This window comes from Mobula birostris, chromosome 14, assembly GCF_030028105.1.
Source record: "Mobula birostris isolate sMobBir1 chromosome 14, sMobBir1.hap1, whole genome shotgun sequence".
Lineage (NCBI taxonomy): Eukaryota > Metazoa > Chordata > Chondrichthyes > Myliobatiformes > Myliobatidae > Mobula > Mobula birostris.
In genome coordinates, this window is record NC_092383.1 from 46,586,682 (window position 1) to 46,605,547 (window position 18,866).

An 18,866-nucleotide genomic window follows, 5' to 3' on the forward strand; every position below is an offset into this window, starting at 1 on the left:
GGGGGAAAATCCTTTTGATCTGGTAATAAATTTGAGAGCTGGGTCACAGAATTGTAAAGATAACTTCCAAAATAAAGAAAATGATCTTTTGTCTCCAAAAATGATGGTAAGCCAGTAGGGTGGCAGCCTTAAGAACCACTTCTACTGCCCAAAATATATAAAACCATAAAAACATTACAGCACAGAAACAGGCCTTTTGGCCCTTCTTGGCTGTGCCGAACCATTTTACTGCCTAGTTCCACCGACCTGCACCTGGACCATATCCCTCCATACACCTCTTATCTGTGTACCTGTCTAAGTTTTTCTTAAATGTTAAAAGTGGGTTAGAAACATCTTTTATAAATTGGATTAAAGCTTTAAATTCTAACCCTAAAGCTAAAGTAGTGACAAACTCTCAAATTTCAACACCATTCCAGTTAAAAAGGTCAACTAGACAAGGTTGTCCACTATCACCTGCTTTATTTGTATTGGCGATAGAGCCATTAGCAGAACTAATTAGAATTGATCCAGATATTATGGGTTTTAGAGTTAATCAGGAGGAATATAAAATTAATCTTTTTGCTGATGATGTTTTGATCTATTTAACAAACCCACAACATTCGTTACATAAATTATCTTCTAGATTGGATGAATATGGGAAGGTATCAGGTTACAAAATAAATTGGGATAAAAGTGAAATTTTACCTCTTACTAAAGGAGACTATAGTCAATGTCGATTAGTAACCCAATTTAGATGGCTGGTAAATGGTATAAAGTATTTAGGTATAAGACTTGATAATGATGTAAAGAATTTATATAAATTTAATTATTTACCACTATTGAAAAAAATTCAAGAAAATCTTGACAAATGGATGATATTACCAATAACATTAGTAGGTAGAGTCAATGTTGTAAAAATGAATATATTTCCTAGATTACAGTATTTGTTTCAAACATTACCAATACAATTGCCACAGAAATTTTTTCAAGAGTTAAATAAATGTGTGAGAAAATTTCTTTGGAAAGGTAAAATGTCAAGAATATCATTGGAAAAATTGACAGGTAAATTTGGGTTAGGAGGGTTACAACTTCCAAACTTTAAAAACTATTATAAAGCAAATCAACTTAGATTTATTGCATCTTTCTTCGATGATCAAAAACCAGCATGGATTAAAATAGAACTAGACAAGATAGGAGAAAATAGACCTGAAGATTTTATATATAAATGGGAATCTAAATTGATACGGGAAAAGAAAGAATCTCCTATATTAACACATTTGATTGATCTATGGAATAAGATAAATGTTGATAATGAAACACAGAAATCTCTATTAGCAAGGAGGCCTTTGTTCCAAAACAGACTTATTCCTTTTACAATGGACAATCAACTTTTATATAATTGGTACCAAAAAGGGATTAAATTTATAGGAGATTGTTTTGAACGAGGTATATTGATGTCATTTGAACAATTAAAGGATAGATATAAAATATCTAATAATACTTTCTTTTGTTAAGGGCTTACTTAAAAGGTAAGCTGGGTCAAACAATGTTTTTGCCAAAACCTAATGAAATTGAAATTTTAATACAAAAAGGGAAAATTAAAAAATTTATTTCTTGTATGTATAATTTGATTCAAGAACAGACAATTAAACAAGGAACCCATAAGTCAAAGCAAAAATGGGAAACAAATCTGAATATTAATATTGATGAAACAAATTGGTCAAGACTTTGTCTTGACAGTATGACAAATACAATAAATGTTCGACTTAGATTAGTACAATATAATTTTTTACACCAATTATATATTACACCACAAAAAATAAATAGATTAAATTCAAATCTATCTGATAAATGTTTTCGGTGTAATCAAGAAATTGGTACTTTTTTACATTCTACTTGGTCTTGTTTTAAAGTTCAACCCTTTTGGATAAATTTAAGAATCTTATTGGAACAAATTACTGGAACTCAACTTCCACATAACCCTGTATTCTTTCTATTAGGTGATATTGAAGGGATAAAACCGAAACTTAAATTGAATAAATATCAGAAAGAATTTATAAAAATTGCATTGGCAGTAGCTAGGAAGACTATAGCAGTTACTTGGAAATCTGATTCGTATTTAAGTATGGATCGTTGGAATAATGAAATGGCTAGTTCTATTCCACTCGAAAAAATTACTTATAATTTAAGAAACAAATATGTAACATTTTTGAATATTTGGCGCCCTTATTTACAAAAGATAGGATGGCATATTTAAGTGCTCCGATAAAGACTTTGGTCACTTGGGGAAAGTAACGATTAATCATACCAAATTTATTTTGAATCCCATGGAGCATGTGGAAACCTTCCAATACCCAGGCGGTTCTTTTCTTCTTTTCTTTCTTTTTTCTTTCTTTCTTTTTAGGTAGGACTATATATGGGGTGGGGGGGAGGGTTAAGGGGAGAGGGGAGGGTAGATTCTATTTTTTCATGTATTCCTTTGAAAATTCAATAAAAATTATATTACAAAAAAAAATGTTAAAAGTGAGTCCGCATTTACCACTTTATCCGGCAGCTCATTCCACACTCCCACCACTCTCTGTGTGAAGAACCCCCCCCCCCCCGATGTTCCCTTCAAACTTTTCCCCCTTCACCCTTAACCCATGTCCTCTGGTTTTTTTCTCCCCTTGCCTCAGTGGAAAAAGCCTGCTTGCATTCACTCTGTCTATACTCATCATAATTTTATATACCTCTATCAAATCTCCCCTCATTCTTCTACGCTCCAGGGAATAAAGTCCTAACCTATTCAACCTTTCCCTGTAACTGAGTTTCTCAAGTCCCGGCAACATCCTTGTAAACCTTCTCTGCACTCTTTCAACCTAATTAATATCCTTCCTGTAATTAGGTGACCAAAACTGCACACAGTACTCCAAATTTGGCCTCACCAATGTCTTATACAACCTCACCTAACACTCCAACTCCTATACTCAATACTTTGATTTATAAAGGCCAATGTACCAAAAACTTTCTTTACAACCCTGTCTACCTGTGACGCCACTTTTAGGGAATTTTATATCTGTATTCCCAGATCCCTCTGTTCTACTGTGCTCCTCAGTGCCTTACCATTTACCCTGTATGTTCTACCTTGGTTTGTCCTTCCACAGTACAATACCTCACACTTGTCTGTATTAAACTCCATCTGCCATTTTTCCGCCCATTTTTCCAGTTGGTCCAAATCCCTCTGCAAGCTTTGAGAACCTTCCTCTCTGTCCACTACTCCTCCAATCTTTGTATCCTCAGCAAATTTCCTGATCCAATTTACCACATTATTATCCAGATCATTGCTATAGATGACAAATAACAATGGACCCAGCACTGATCCCTGTGGCACACCACTAGTCACAGGCCTCCACTCAGAAGTAATCCTCCACTACCATTCTTTGGCTTCTCCTATTGTGCCAATGTCTAATCCAATTTACTACCTCACCATATATACCTAGCGACTGAATCTTCCTAACTAACCTCCCATGTGGGACCTTGTCAAAGGCCTTACTGAAGTCCATATGGGCAACATCCACTGCCTTCCCTACATCCACTTTCCTGGTAACCTCCTTGAAAAACTCTTAATAGATTTGTTAAACTTGACCTACCACAAACAAAGCCATGTCCCTGTCTATCCAAATACTTGTAGATCCTATCTCTTAATACTCCTTCCAATAATTTACCTACTACCAATGTCAAATTTACCGGCCTATAATTTCCCGGATTACTTTTTGAGCCTTTTTTAAACAAGGCTATCCTCCAATCCTCCGGCACTTCACCCATGGATACCGATATTTTAAATATATCTGCCAGGGCCCCTACAATTTCCACACTAGTCCCCTTCAAGATCCGAGGGAATACCCTGTCAGGTCCTGGGGATTTATCTACTCTGATTTGCCTCAAGACAGCAAGCACCTCCTCCTCTTCAATTTGTATAGGTTCCATGACCTCACTACTTGTTTGCCTTATTTCTATTGACTCCATGCCAATTTCCTTAGTAAATACAGATGCAAAAAACCTATTTAAGACACAAAATAATCTGCTGATGATGGGGTCAAAGCAACACTCACAACACGCTGGAGGAACTCAGCAGGTCGGGCAGCATCCGTGGGAAAGATCGGTCGACGTTTCGGGCCGGAACCCTTCTTCAGGAAGATCTCCCCCATTTCTTTTGGTTGCATACATAGCCGACCACTCTGATCTTCAAGAGGGCCAGTTTTATCCCTTGCTATCCTTTTGCTCTTAATATACCTGTAGAAGCTCTTTGGATTATCCTACACATTGATTGCTAAAGCAACCTCATGTCTTTTAGCCCTCCTGATTTCTTTCCTAAGTTTTTTTGCACTTTTTATATTCCTCAAGCACCTTATTTGCTCCTTGTTTCCTATACATGTTATACATCTCTCTGTTTTTCTTTATCGGAGTTCCAATATCCCTCGAGAACCAAGGTTCCTTATTCTTACTCACTTTGCCTTTAATCCTGACAGAAACATACGAACTCTGCACTCTCAAAATTTCTCCTTTGAAGGCCTCCCACTTACCAATCACATCCTTGCCACATCCTGTCCCAATCCACGCTTTTTAGATCCTTTCTCATTTCTTCAGATTTGGCCTTTTTCCAGTTTAGAACCTCAACCCGAGGACCAGATCTATCTTTATCCATGATCAAGTTGAAACTAATGGTGTTGTGATCACTGGAACCGAAGTGTTCCCCTACACACACTTCTGTCACCTGTCCTAACTCGTTTCCTAATAGGAGATCTAATATTGCATCCTCTCTAGTTGGTACCTCTATATATTGATTTAGAAAACTTTCCTGAACACATTTTACAAACTCTAACCCGTCTAGACCTTAAAAAGTATGGGAGTCCCAATCAATATGTGGAAAATTAAAATCCACTACTATCACAACTTATGTTTCCTGCAGTTGTCTGCTATCTCTCTGCAGATTTGCTCCTCCAATTCTCGCTAACTATTGGCTGGTCTATAATACAACCCCATTAATGTGGTCATACCTTTCCTGTTTCTCAGCTCCACCCATATGGCCTCGGTAGACAAGCCTTGAGCATCTGTCCTGCCTGAGCACTGCTGTAACATTTTCCCTGACTAGCAATGCTACCCCCCCCCCCCCCACCCTTCATTCCTCTGCCTCTATCACGTCTGAAACATCGGAACCCTGGAACATTAAGCTGCCAGTCCTGCCCCTCTTGTAGCCAAGTTTCACTAATGGATATAATGTCGTAATTCCATGTGTCAATCCATGCCCTCAGTTCATCAGCCTTCCCCACAATACTCTTCGCATTGAAATAGACACACTTCAGAAGATTATTACCACCACACACAACCCTTCTGTTTGTGACTTTGCATGAACTAATTGTACAATAATATTGTACAATTGTTCATTTAATAACTTGTACTTCTAAGTGAAGGTCGAGGGCATAACTGATTGTATGTTGTAGCGTGAGGTTCAATAGCTTAAATAGTCTTGGCCATTAATAAATTCACAAGGTATTGGTAAGTAATCCTTTTAGTTGAAAAGCCTAAAGGAAAGATCAGTTCAGTAATACACTTCTTTGAAATTAATACCAAAATAACCTCCTAGCTATAGGCAAAAACTTGACATTCACATTTATTTTCAAAACTGGATGTGGATGTCTATGTACCCAGGTACTAAGCTGTGAGCAAGAAGCATAATAGGCCTTATTGCTAAAATGAACTTTGTGGTGAATTTAAATGTTGTGTTTAAATGTTCTTATTTCTAGATATTGGATTGAGTGTTACCAGTGATACATCTCTGTCTCCTGCAAGCCAGAATTCTCCGTACAGTATGACACCAGTTTCACAAGGCTCCCCAGTCAGTTCTGGAGTTGGCAGTCCAATGGCGTCTTCAACAATCACAAAAATTCATAGTAGGCGCTTTAGAGAGTAAGCATTTCAGAGGAATTTATAAAAGTTGTTTCTCATTTGAAATGTTATGAAAACTTGGATTTATCTTAAAATAAGGAGGAGGCTGAGTGGAAAAAACTCTCGAACTCAGCAGGTGAGGCAGCATCTGTGGGAGGAAGTAGACAGTCAATGTTTCTGGTTAAGGCCCTCCATCTTGTTTTTCCTTGGGAACAGTACTGAATGTTGATCAGACAGAAGTATGTAAAGACTATGAGAGGCATGGATGGGAGAGATAGACAGAACCATATAGAAAAGTGAAAGTTCATTGGATATATTGATTGTTTATATTCTTTTTGGGTTCACCTCAAGTGATTGGAGTTGTAATTCAGAAGTCTTGGAATGGAAATGTAGCTATGTTTTGTGTTACGTGCTTAAATCGTAGGGTCGGTATCAGTGATACTGGAAAGAGTTGTATTTTAGAATCATAACTGCTTGCAGAGATGGTATGTTAAAGATATCACTTCTGCTGCTTCTAAGCTTATCACGGAGCATTGTCATAAATGGAATTACTGGACTGAAAAATGATTAGTTTGTAGTATAATGAAATTGGTCTTTTGTTTCACCATGTCCATGCTGACATTTATGCCTCAATTAGGACCATATCCTTCTATGACTTGTCTATTAAGTGTCTGTCGAAATGCCTTTAAAATCTGGTGAATTTACCCTACTCCACCAACACCCGAGATAGAACCCTTCCATCTGTCAGCAATTCTGTGTTTAAAAAAGAACTTTGGCCCTAAAATTTCACCTTAAATCCATACTTCTAGTTTCGATAACTCCACAGTGAGCAAAAGGTTCTGACTATCTTTCCTATCCATGCCTCTCATAATATTTGTAAACTTCTGTCAGATCACCCTTGAATCCCCTTCACTCCAGGAAAAACAAGCCCAACTGATCCAACCTCTTCCCCATGACGAAAGTCCTCCAGTCCATACAACGTCCTGATGAATTTCCCTTGCACACTCCATCACAATCACATTATTTCAATAGTGTGGTGACCAGAACTGTGCACAATCCTCCATGTGTCCTAACCAGTGATAATAGGATATCCCAAAGCTTATATCTTCAGCCCTGACCTATGCAACCTTATCTTCCTGTTGCCACTTTTAACAATATATGGACTTGGACCTGCAGATTTTTGTTCAAAAATAATGTCTTAACTTGATTTGACTTCCATAAGACCAGAAGACAAAGGAGCAGAAGTAGGCCATTCAGCCCATCGAGTCTGCTCTGCCATTTTATCATGAGCTGATCCATTTTCTCCTATTTAGTCCCACTCCCCTGCCTTCTCACCATAACCTTTGATGCCCTGGCTACTCAGATACCTATCAATCTCTGCCTTAAATACACCCAATGACTTCGCCTCCACTGCTGCCTGTGGCAACAAATTCCATAGATTCGCCACCCTCTGACTAAAAAATTTCTTCGCATTTCTGTTTTGAATGGGCGCCCTTCAATCCTGAAGTCATGCCCTCTCGTACTAGACTCACCCATCATGGGAAACAACTTTGCCACATCCACTCTGTCCATGCCTTTCAACATTCAAAATGTTTCTATGAGGTCTCCCCCCCATTCTTCTAAACTCCAAGGAATACAGTCCAAGAGCGGACAAACGTTCCTCATATGTTAACTCTCTCATTCCCGGGTTCATTCTAGTGAATCTTCTCTGTACCCTCTCCAATGTCAGCACATCCTTTCTCAAATAAGGAGACCAAAACTGCCCACAGTACTCCAAGTAAGGTCTCACCAATGCCTTATAGAGCCTCAACATCACATCCCTGCTCCTATACTCTATTCCTCTAGAAATGAATGCCAACATTGCATTCTCCTTCTTCACCACCGACTCAACCTGGAGGTTAACCTTAAGGGTATCCTGTACGAGGACTCCCAAGTCCCGTTGCATCTCAGAACTTAGAATTCTTTCCCCATTTAAATAATAGTCTGCCCGTTTATTTCTTCTGCCAAAGTGCATAACCATACACTTTCCAACATTGTATTTCATTTGCCACTTCTTTGCCCATTCTTCCAATCTATCCAAGTCTTTCTGCAGACTCTCAGTTTCCTCAGCACTACCGGCCCCTCCACCTAGCTTCGTATCGTCAGCAAACTTAGCCACAAAGCCATCTATTCCATAATCTAAATCGTCGATGTACAACATAAAAAGAAGCGACCCCTGTGGAACACCACTGGTAACTGGCAGCCAACCCAGAATAGGATCCCTTTATTCCCACTCTCTGTTTCCTGCCAATCAGCCAACGCTCTATCCACATGTGTAACATCCCTGTAATTCCATGGGCTCTAATCTTAAGTAGCCTCATGTGTGGCACCTTGTCAAAGGCCTTCTGAAAATCCAAATATACAACATCCACTGCATCTCCCTTGTCCAGCCTACTTGTAATTTCCTCAAAAAATTGTAATAGGTTTGTCAGGCAGGACTTTCCTTTAAGGAATCCATGCTGAGTTCTGCCTATCTTGTCAAATGCCTCCAGGTACTCTGTAACCTCATCCTTGACAATCGACTCCCAACAACTTCCCAACCACTTCCCAACCACCGATGTCAAGCTAACAGGTCTATAATTTCCGTTTTGCTTCCTTGCCCCCTTCTTAAATAGCTGAGTGACATTTGTAAACTTCCAGTCCTCCGGAACCATGCCAGAATCTATCAACTTTTGAAAGATCACCGCTAATGCCTCCGCAATCTCCACAGCTACTTCCTTCAGAACATGAGGGTGCATTCCATCTGGTCTGGGAGATTTATCGACCTTTAGACTATTCAGCTTCCTAAGTACTTTCTCTGTCGTAATTGTGACTGCACACACTTCTCTTCCCTGCCACCCTTGAGTGCCGGTATACTGCTATGTCTTCCTCATGCAAAATACTGGTTCAGTTCTTCCGCCATCTCCTTATCTCCCATTACAATTTCTCCAGCATCATTTTCTATCGGTCCTATATCTACTCTCACCTGTCTTTTACTCTTTATATACTTGAAAAAGCTTTTAGTATCCTCTTTGATATTATTTGCTAGCTTCCTTTCATAGTTCATCTTTTCCCTCTTAATGACCTTCTTAGTTTCCTTCTGTAAGCTTTTAAAAACCTCCGAATCCTCTGTCTTCCCACTAATTTTTGCTTCCTTGTATGCCCTCTACTTTAACCTTGGGTTTGACTTCTCTTGTCAACCACAGTTGTATCCTTTTTCCATTCGAAAATTTCTTCTTTTTTGGAATATACCTGTCTTGCACCTTCCTCACTTCTCGCATAAACTCCAGCCACTGCTGCTCTGCCGTTCTTCCCGCCAGTGTCCCTTTCCAGTCAACTTTGGCCAGTTCCTCTCTCATGCCACTGTAATTTCCTTTACTCCACTGAAATACCAACACATCAGATTTCAGCTTCTCTTTTTCAAATTTCACAGTGAACTCAATCATGTTATGATCACTGTCTCCTCAGGGTTCCTTCACCTCAATCCCTCTAATCACCTCTAACCACCCAATCCAATACAGCCAATTCCCTAGTGGGCTCAACAACAAGCTGTTCTAAAAAGCCATCTCACAGACATTCTACAAATTCTCTCTCTTGAGATCCAGTGCCGACCTGATTTTCCCAATCCACTCGCATGTCAAAATCCCCCACAATTATCATAACAATGCCCTTCTGACAAGCCTTTTCTATTTCCTGTTGCAATTTGTAGTCCACATCACTGCAGCTGTTTGGAGGCCTGTATATAACTGCCATCAGGGTCCTTTTACCCCTGCGATTTCTTAGCTCAACCCATAAAGATTCTGCACCTTCCGATCCTATGTCACCTCTATCTAATTTGATATAATATCTTTTCTTACTAATAAAGCCACGCCACCCCCTCTGCCTACCTTCCTATCCTTCCGATACACTGTGTATCCTTGGACATTCAGCTCCCAGAGACATGCATCCTTTAGCCACGTCTCAGTGATGGCCACAATATCATAACTGCCAATCTGTAGCAGTACGACAAGATAATCCACTTTATTCCTTACGCTGCGTGCATTTAAGTATAACACCTTAAGACCAGTATTTGGTACTTTTTGCTTTGACTTCACTGCAACTTTATTACACTGCAACTCATCCCAATGGCTACAAATTTGCCCCATCACCTGCCTATCTTTCCTGACATCTTTACTGCTCACTATCTTAGATTTATTTCTGTTTTCCCCTTCCTCCGCTCTGTCATTCCGGTTCCCACCCCCCTGCCAAATTAGTTTAAACCCTCCCTAACAGCTCTATTAAACTTTCCCGCCAGGATATTGGTCCCCTTCCCAAATATATCAACTCGCTTTTGGGAAAGTCCTCCCAAATTTCCAACTGATCTTTATCCTATGAAGCTTTAGACAGCCCTCCTCACTATGCATAACACCAGTTTTTGTGTAATCTGCAAACTTAATAATTATATGTACCTTAAAGGATCCAGTACTGTTCCGGCATATATGACGAATAAACTCTTCTTGGGCTTCCAGCTGGGTGCTGTAATGAAATTTAACTGACATTTCGATGGCAAAATCTGCCATCTTCATCGGGGATAATGCCTGGGTGTGTGTAGTCTGGTGTTGTATTTAGTTGAATATTTGTTTCACAAGAAAGCTGATTGAAAATAAGTATGGGCAAAGGTAGTTTCCTTATAGAACATAGAATAGTACAGCACAGTACAGGCCCTTCGGCCCACAATGTTGTGTCGACCCTCAAACCCTACCTCCCATATAAGCCCCCACCTTAAATTCCTCCATATACCTGTCTAGTAGTCTCTTAAACTTCACTAGTGTATCTGCCTCCACCACTGACTCAGGCAGTGCATTCCACGCACCAACCACTCTCTGAGTAAAAAACCTTCCTCTAATATCCCCCTTGAACTTCCCACCCCTTACCTTAAAGCCATGTCCTCTTGTATTGAGCAATGGTGCCCTGGGGAAGAGGTGCTGGCTATCCACTCTAACTATTCCTCTTATTATCTTGTACACCTCTATCACGTCTCCTCTCATCCTCCTTCTCTCCAAAGAGTAAAGCCCTAGCTCCCTTAATCTCTGATAATAATGCATACTTTCTAAACCAGGCAGCATCCTGGTAATCTCCTCTGTACCCTTTCCAATGCTTCCACATCCTTCCTATAGTGAGGTGACCAGAACTGGACACCGTACTCCAAGTGTGGCCTAACCAGAGTTTTATAGAGCTGCATCATTACATCGTGACTCTTAAACTCGACTTATGAAAGCTAACACCCCATAAGCTTTCATAACTACCCTATCCACCTGTGAGGCAACTTTCAGGGATCTGTGGACATGTACCCCAAGATCCCCCTGCTCCTCCACACTACCAAGTATCCTGCCATTTACTTCGTACTCTGCCTTGGAGTTTGTCCTTCCACAGTGTACCACCTCACACTTCTCCAGGTTGAACTCCATCTGCCACTTCTCAGCCCACTTCTGCATCCTATCGATGTCTCTCTGCAATCTTTGACAATCCTCTACACTATCTACAACACCACCAACCTTTGTGTTATCTGCAAACTTGCCAACCCACCCTTCTACCCCCACATCCAGGTCGTTAATAAAAATCACGAAAAGTAGCGGTCCCAGAACAGATCCTTGTGGGACACCACTAGTCACAATCCTCCAATCTGAATTTACTCACTCCACCACCACCCTCTGCCTTCTGCAGGCAAGCCAATTCTGAATCCACCTGGCCAAACTTTCCTGGATCCCATGCCTTCTAACTTTCTGAATAAGCCTACCGTGTGGAACTTTGTCTTATGAAATAATTTGTAGTGTATTGGGTTACTTTTTGATGACCAATGGGACCAAATGAAGATGTGTATGTTTGATGATCTTTTTCCAACTATAACAGTCATTTTTATTACTAACTTTTGATGAGAATGAATAATTGGTCAAATATAGATATTGATGGCCTACAAAGAATCAGAAGGCTCATTGGATAAGTACATGGATGGGAGGGGTATGGAAGTCTGTAGTTCAGGTGCAGGTCAATGTGACCAGGAAGAATGGAGTAAGTGGCTGAAGGACCTGTTGCCTTGCTGCGGTGTTTTATGATTCTGTTCTATTAGACTACCAACTGAATCCAAAGGCGCAGACACTGGATGATTCAGGACATTAAATACATATTACTTTCAGTATTACAGGGTAAACTATTGTAACCCAAAGTTACTTGGTTATGTTTTCTAAGTAGCCATGTTATCAGCTTTCTTAAAATTGTGGCAAAAAATACCTTTCTTTTACTCTGTTTAAATTTTTTCCCTGGACCAGATATTGTAATCAAGTGCTCAGTAAAGATATCGACGAATGTGTGACTTTGCTACTGCAAGAACTTGTTCGCTTTCAAGAACGTGTTTACCAGAAAGATCCAATCAAAGCTAAAATGAAGAGAAGACTTGTCATGGGTCTACGAGAAGTAACCAAGCACATGAAACTAAAAAAGATTAAGTGTGTAATCATCTCTCCAAATTGTGAGAAAATTCAGTCCAAAGGTATATGAGACATCATTAAATCATGTTGCAGACAAAACTACAAGTCCTGGGCTTGAAACATTCAATGCTTCTCTTTCCGGAGATGCTGCCTGACCTGACTTTTACCAGCATTTTCTTTCTTGGTGTTGTAGTTATCTAATGCTGAAATAAAGACCGGGAATTTTCAGTTAGCAACATGAAGATCTGCCCATAAAGATTAAGTGGATTCTGTGGTATCTGATTTTCAGTCTGGATATCCAAGTATAGAGCATAGGTTTTGCTATCAAACTGGCTTTGCAACAAATGTGATTCTTGGACAGCAAGTAAGGAAGTAAATAGTTTGTAGTAATATCTTAAGTGTACACACTGGTGGAAAGTAAACAACCAAATATAAAAAAAAGTATATTACTGGAACTTGCAGATGTTCAAAGTAAATTGACACAAGTTAAAATTTTCTGGACCACGGGGATAATGAAGAAACAATTGTCTTAAGTAAGCTGTTTAAAAAGTTTCATCTCATTTAGTAAGGCTAAATATTTTCTGTGGTTTTAAGTTCTGGTCAAGTCAGTGTGTTGAATAATGAAGTCTGTGGAGGAACAGAATATTACTGACAGCAATTAGTGAATTTCTGTGCTTCATTGCATGCATTCAGATGTCAGAAATTATTGCAGATTTTACAGAATAATATTGGCATTTGCTCTCAGTTTCACTGTCATTACAGTTGCTAACTGGCTTAATTCATTGTCCCATTCTTCTTTCAGGTGGACTGGATGAAGCTTTATACAATGTGATTGCTATGGCACGGGAGCAGGAAATTCCTTTTGTCTTTGCTCTTGGACGTAAAGCTCTTGGTCGTTGCGTGAATAAACTTGTTCCTGTTAGTGTTGTGGGGATTTTCAACTACAGTGGTGCTGAGGTATGTTATTGGACTTGGTCCCATAGATTTCCATTTCAATATGGACATATGCAATGCACCTCAGTTCTAATGGATGGCAACCTAGTGCTTGATAATTGCCATTTATGTATCAGTGTTACAGTACGCTTCTGCTAATTGCACAATTAAATGGAATAAATTGTATTTACTATGAAACAGCAGTAGATTCCTACTGTAAGTAATTAGCAGACTATACATTAAGTTAAAATAACATTGTTTTCATGTATTTCTTATCTATATTTGTAACTAGGTTTGCATTAATCAGTAAGTTATTAATTTTTTTTGAATTGTATATCAGGTTAAAATACAGTATGATATATTTATTGCAAAACCAGCTTCTTTAGCCCATCTCATACATGCCATCTGTGATGCCTATCTAATCCCATTTGCCTGTCTCTCGAGGTCATTCTGCGTATTTATCACATGCCTTTAAAACATCATAATTTTTTCTCTTCTGCATCTTGTTCCAGATAATCACTACTCTCTGTAGAAAACTTGCATCTCATATATCCTTACTCTCATTAAGTCATATAGTGTGGAGACGGGGCTTTTGGCCCAACTAGTCCATGCCAACCAAGATGCCCATCAAGTTAGTCACATTTGTCTGTGTTTGGTCAAAAGAATTGGGCCATTCAGCCCATTGAGTCTGCTCCATTATTCTATCATGGCTAATCCCAGATCCCACCCAACCCCATACACCTGCCTTCTTGCCATATCCTTTGGTGCCCTGACCGATCAAGAAACTATCAACTTCCGCCTTAAGTATATGCAAGGACTTGGCCTCCACCACAGTCTATGACAGAGCATTCCACAGATTCACTACTCTCTGGCAAAAAAAAAATCTGCCTCTGTTCTAAAAGGTCACCCCTCAATTTTGAGGCTATGCCCTCTAGTTCTGGATACCCCTTAACACTTGGTAGATTTCAATGAGATCCCCACATGTTCTTCTAAATTCCAGTGAGTACAAGCTCAAAGCTACAAAACACTCCTCATATGTTAAACCCCGCTGGTTTCCTTGGCTGCGTAAGTCTCGGGAAGACCCACTCCAGTCCCACCAAACCCTTGAGATTGAGACGGCTCTCCCACTCAAGCCCTGGTTTGTGTGGATGCTGTGTAATTTACAACTCTATTACAACTCAATGCCAAGAAACAACAGATAGCACACTGCATACGATTAAAGGAATCTTATTTATGAATCTTAACTAAAGGGTTAGTAAAGAAAAGAAAGAAAAAAACAAAAAGAGCCCATTATAATTAAGCAGTCAAATATGCACCAGCTGGTGCACAATTCACCGATCATCAGTCGATCTCGCCAACCAGTTCTCTCCAGCGTCTTCTCGTCATCTCCCCCAAACAAAAGACCCAGTTCACATTCCAAAGCATCTATTATCTCTAACCATAACCCAAACACTGCTTCTACAGAAAGGCCATTATGTTAGTACTGAAACCTTTCCCAGGGTGTTACAAATGTTAACCCCTTCATTCCTCGAATCATTCTTGTGAACCTCCTCTGGACTCTCTCCAATGACAACACATCTTTTCTGAGATATGGGGCCCAAAACTGTTGACAATTGTTGTCAAGTCCAGCCTGACTAGTGTCTTATAAAGCCTCAGCATTATATCCTTGCTTTTATATTTTATTCCTCTTGAAATAAATGCCATAGTCATGGTCATAGTCATACTTTATTGATCCTGGGGGAAATTGGTTTTCGTAACAGTTGCACCATAAATAATAAATAGTAATAAAACCATAAATAGTTAAATAGTAATATGTAAATTATGCCAGTAAATTATGAAATAAGTCCAGGACCAGCCTATTGGCTCAGGGTGTCTGACCCTCCAAGGGAGGAGTTGTAAAGTTTGATGGCCACAGGCAGGAATGACTTCCTATGACGCTCAGTGTTGCATCTCGGTGGAATGAGTCTCTGGCTGAATGTACTCCTGTGCCCACCCAGTACGTTATGTGGTGGATGGGAGACGTTTTTCAAGATGGTATGCAACTTAGACAGCATCCTCTTTTCAGACACCACCGTCAGAGAGTCCAGTTCCATCCCCACAACATCACTGGCCTTACGAATGAGTTTGTTGATTCTGTTGGTGTCTGCTACCCTCAGCCTGCTGCCCCAGCACACAACAGCAAACATGATAGCACTGGCCACCACAGGCTCGTAGAACATCCTCAGCATCGTCCGGCAGATGTTAAAGGACCTCAGTCTCCTCGGGAAATAGAGACGGCTCTGACTCTCGGCGGCTCTGCCACCATTGCATTTGCCTTCTTTACCACAAACTCAACCTGTAAATCAACCTTCTGGGAGTCTTGCAGGAGGATTCCTAAGTCCCTCTGCAGCACTGAAGTTTGAACCTTCTCCGCATTTAAATAATAGTCCACACTATTGTTCCTTTTACCAAAAGGAACAATCCCATGCACTATAACTTTCCATAGCAGCCTACCATCTGTAACCTTATCAAAGGCCTTACTGAAGTCCATGTGGACGATATCTACTGCCCTATCATCAATGACCTTGATTACTTCAGCAAAAAGCTTCCTTATTCATGAGTCATGATATCCCACACACAGCCATAATCAGCCCCATCTTTTAACTTATGTGCTACAGATGTCAGGCTTGCTGATTTGTATTTACCAGATTTTTCTTTGTTGCTCTTTAATAAAGACACTTGACATTCTCCAGGTTTGTGGTACCTGTCCTGTGACTGAAGATGATGCTTATATTTCAGCTGGGCTCCCACAATTTCTTCTGTAGCTTCCCATAGTCCCTGCTATGGGACTGTGATATACCTGCTTGGGTCCTGAAGATTTATCTATCATCTTACATCCAGCACCACCTAAGCTCACTGTTAACTATCCCCAAGACCTCACCAATCAATCATGTCACATTCCAAAGTCGGCTTGTCTTTCTCTTCCATAAGAATAGAGGAGAAATATTCATTGAGGACCTTGCCTACTTCCTGTAACTCCACATGCATATTACCACTTTGGTCTCTGAGGGGTCTTATTCTCTCTCCAGTTGTTCTTTTCCCTTAACGTACAACAACCTCTTCTTAAGATTCTTCGTGGTCTTCTCTGCCAGAGTTATCTCATGTCTACTTTTTGCACTTCTGATTTCCTCCTTGAATATACTCGTACATCCTTTGTTCTCGCGTGTCCCAGTACTCCTGGGACTCACTTGAACCAAGCTGCTTGTACCTGACCCATGCCCCATGCCTCTTCCCACCCCCCCACCCCCCGGACAGGAACATCCAAGGTTTTGCATTCCTTCCAGCCTTGCCCTTCCCTTTAACAGGAACATGGCGATCTTGCTTTTGGAAAAGTTCCTACTTGCCAGACATGCCTTTACCTGTAAACCACCTACTCCAATTTACTCTCAAAGTTTACCTACCTAGTTACGACATCATGCAGCAATTAATGAACCCACCAGCCCACATCTTTGGGATGTGAGAGGAAGCCAGAGCATCTCGACAAAACCCACACGGTTAACATCGACAGCATCTTATATCAGGATTGTTCCTGGATCTCTGGTGCTGTGAGGCAGCAGCTCCACTAGCTGCACCACTGTGCTACCCTTGATGTCTCCTGATGTAAGCAGTGCCCATTTAAGTGGCTGAAAGTAAAACAACCTAGTGCTATGTCGTTTTTCAAGACCATATGATGCAGGAGCAGAATTAGGCCATTTGGCCTAGAGAATCTGCTCTGCCATTCCATCATGGCTGATCCATTTTTCCTCTCAGCCCCAATGTCCTATCATCCCCCCCCCCCATCCCTTCATGCCTTGAGCAGTCAAGAACCTATCAACCTCTGCTTTAAATATACATAAAGACTGGGCCTCCACAGCTGCCTATGGCAATGAATTCCACAGATTCGCCATTATTTGGCTAAAGAAATTCCTCCTCATCTCCATTCTAAAAGGACGCCCCTCTAAGCGGAAGCTGTGTCCTCTGGTCCTGGACTGTCCCACTACAGGAAATATCCTCTCCACATCCACTCTGATCAAGGCCTTTCACCATTTGATAGGTTTCAATTAGGTCAGCCCCTATTCTTCTGAATTCTAGTGAATTCTAGAGCTATCAAATGCTCTTCATATTACAATCCTGGAATCAGGTGAGTCAATTCCATGACACTTGGTGTGGAGCAATGGGATTGTTGGGTTTCCATGATTTTATCTTTTCTCATAATTCCGGTAGTTGATTACTAATAGAGAAACTCAGTTGTGCCAGGTACATTCAGCAATCACAAGTAAGGTCACAAGTAAGTAAGATCATAATTAAAAGGGATGAAAATAGGAACGAGGCCATGAGTCCATTTTACCAAGGTAGGCTATCACAGTTCCCCTTACCAGTCTTACAGATTGCTTTCCTTTATCTTCAGTAACACTGTACTGTGTGTAACAAATTCTTCTGTTTGTAAAACATCAAAAATGATTTCTTCTGTTAATAATGCTGTGAAACACTTCACAGTAAATTACTGAAGCATGCAAGGGAGGTAGAAAAAAGACTGCTCCAGTAGGGGAGAGAAAAAGTCATTGAAGTTTTTTTTAGTGTAACTAAATGAATATGCAGAATATTAAAACATGAATATTTAACTATATTGAAATGCACATTCATTGTTTAAAACATCTGCTTGAACATTTCTCTAATCTGAAGTTTTCTTGTTGTTGACAATTCACTTTCATTAAGAATAGTTCCAGAGGTTGTCTACAATTGGAGAATTGGCTTTTGACCTGCCATTCTCATTGGACTCCCAGTAAAGGCTGATTTATACTTGTGCGTACTAGTTTGCGCTGTAGCCTACGCAAGTGGGCTATGCCGTTGTGAGCATTTATACTTGTGCGTTGGTGTGTCTGCGCCGCTCTGCAATTAGAGCACGTACACGCATGTGCACGTCACTTATTCACACGTCATGCATGCGCACACACCTGCCTGTGCATGTCATGGTAGTCTTTCTCGGGGTAAACAATTTTAAAGCGAACTTTAAAGCGAAATGTGTCCTCCATAATTTCGGAAGTCTGTAAAGCTTTATGGAAAGCATTGCAGCCAGAGTTCCTTCCCTGCCCTTCATTCGCCCAATGGGAAGCTATTGCAGCGTAGGAGGAAATGCGATGCTGCCAAGTGGACCAATCACAGTTGTTGCGGTCTGTGTTGCCGCGACGCGTAGTTACATTTTGGGAGAGGTGCGCGTCAAGCTTGGTGTAGGGATCCACGTAGGCACTGCATAGGGTTCGCGGCTACAGCGTCGATTTGACGCACAAGTATAAAGCAGCCTTAATAAGGCTTTGACGTTCCACCAAGGTTTTTTCAAGCCATGAAGTGGACCAAGGGTGATAGAAATACGTTTACAGTGCTAGTGTTTGAACATAGAATGAAACATAGAAGTGGTTAACAGTGTAGATCATAGAAGGTACTTAACATTTTTTTTCAGGCCACTTAAGCACAGAAATTGGCCCTCAGCCACTGATTGTATACTGGCCATCAACCAGCCACTTCCTCTTT

General features: G+C 40.4%; 1 protein-coding gene across 7 annotated transcripts in view; it reads left to right on the top strand.

Annotated features, from left to right (window-relative positions):
• secisbp2l (SECIS binding protein 2-like) overlaps positions 1-18,866 on the top strand; it is a 195,633-nt gene that overhangs the window by 164,795 nt on the left and 11,972 nt on the right. For all 7 annotated transcript variants that reach the window (XR_011889084.1, XM_072278482.1, XM_072278483.1 and 4 more), the window contains 3 exons: positions 5,763-5,925; positions 12,228-12,448; positions 13,189-13,343. Coding sequence is in view for 6 of the 7 variants with exons in the window: in XM_072278482.1 (XP_072134583.1) it covers positions 5,763-5,925; positions 12,228-12,448; positions 13,189-13,343 (539 nt within the window). In the remaining variant the exon portion in view is untranslated. The remainder of the gene's footprint in view (positions 1-5,762; positions 5,926-12,227; positions 12,449-13,188; positions 13,344-18,866) is intronic.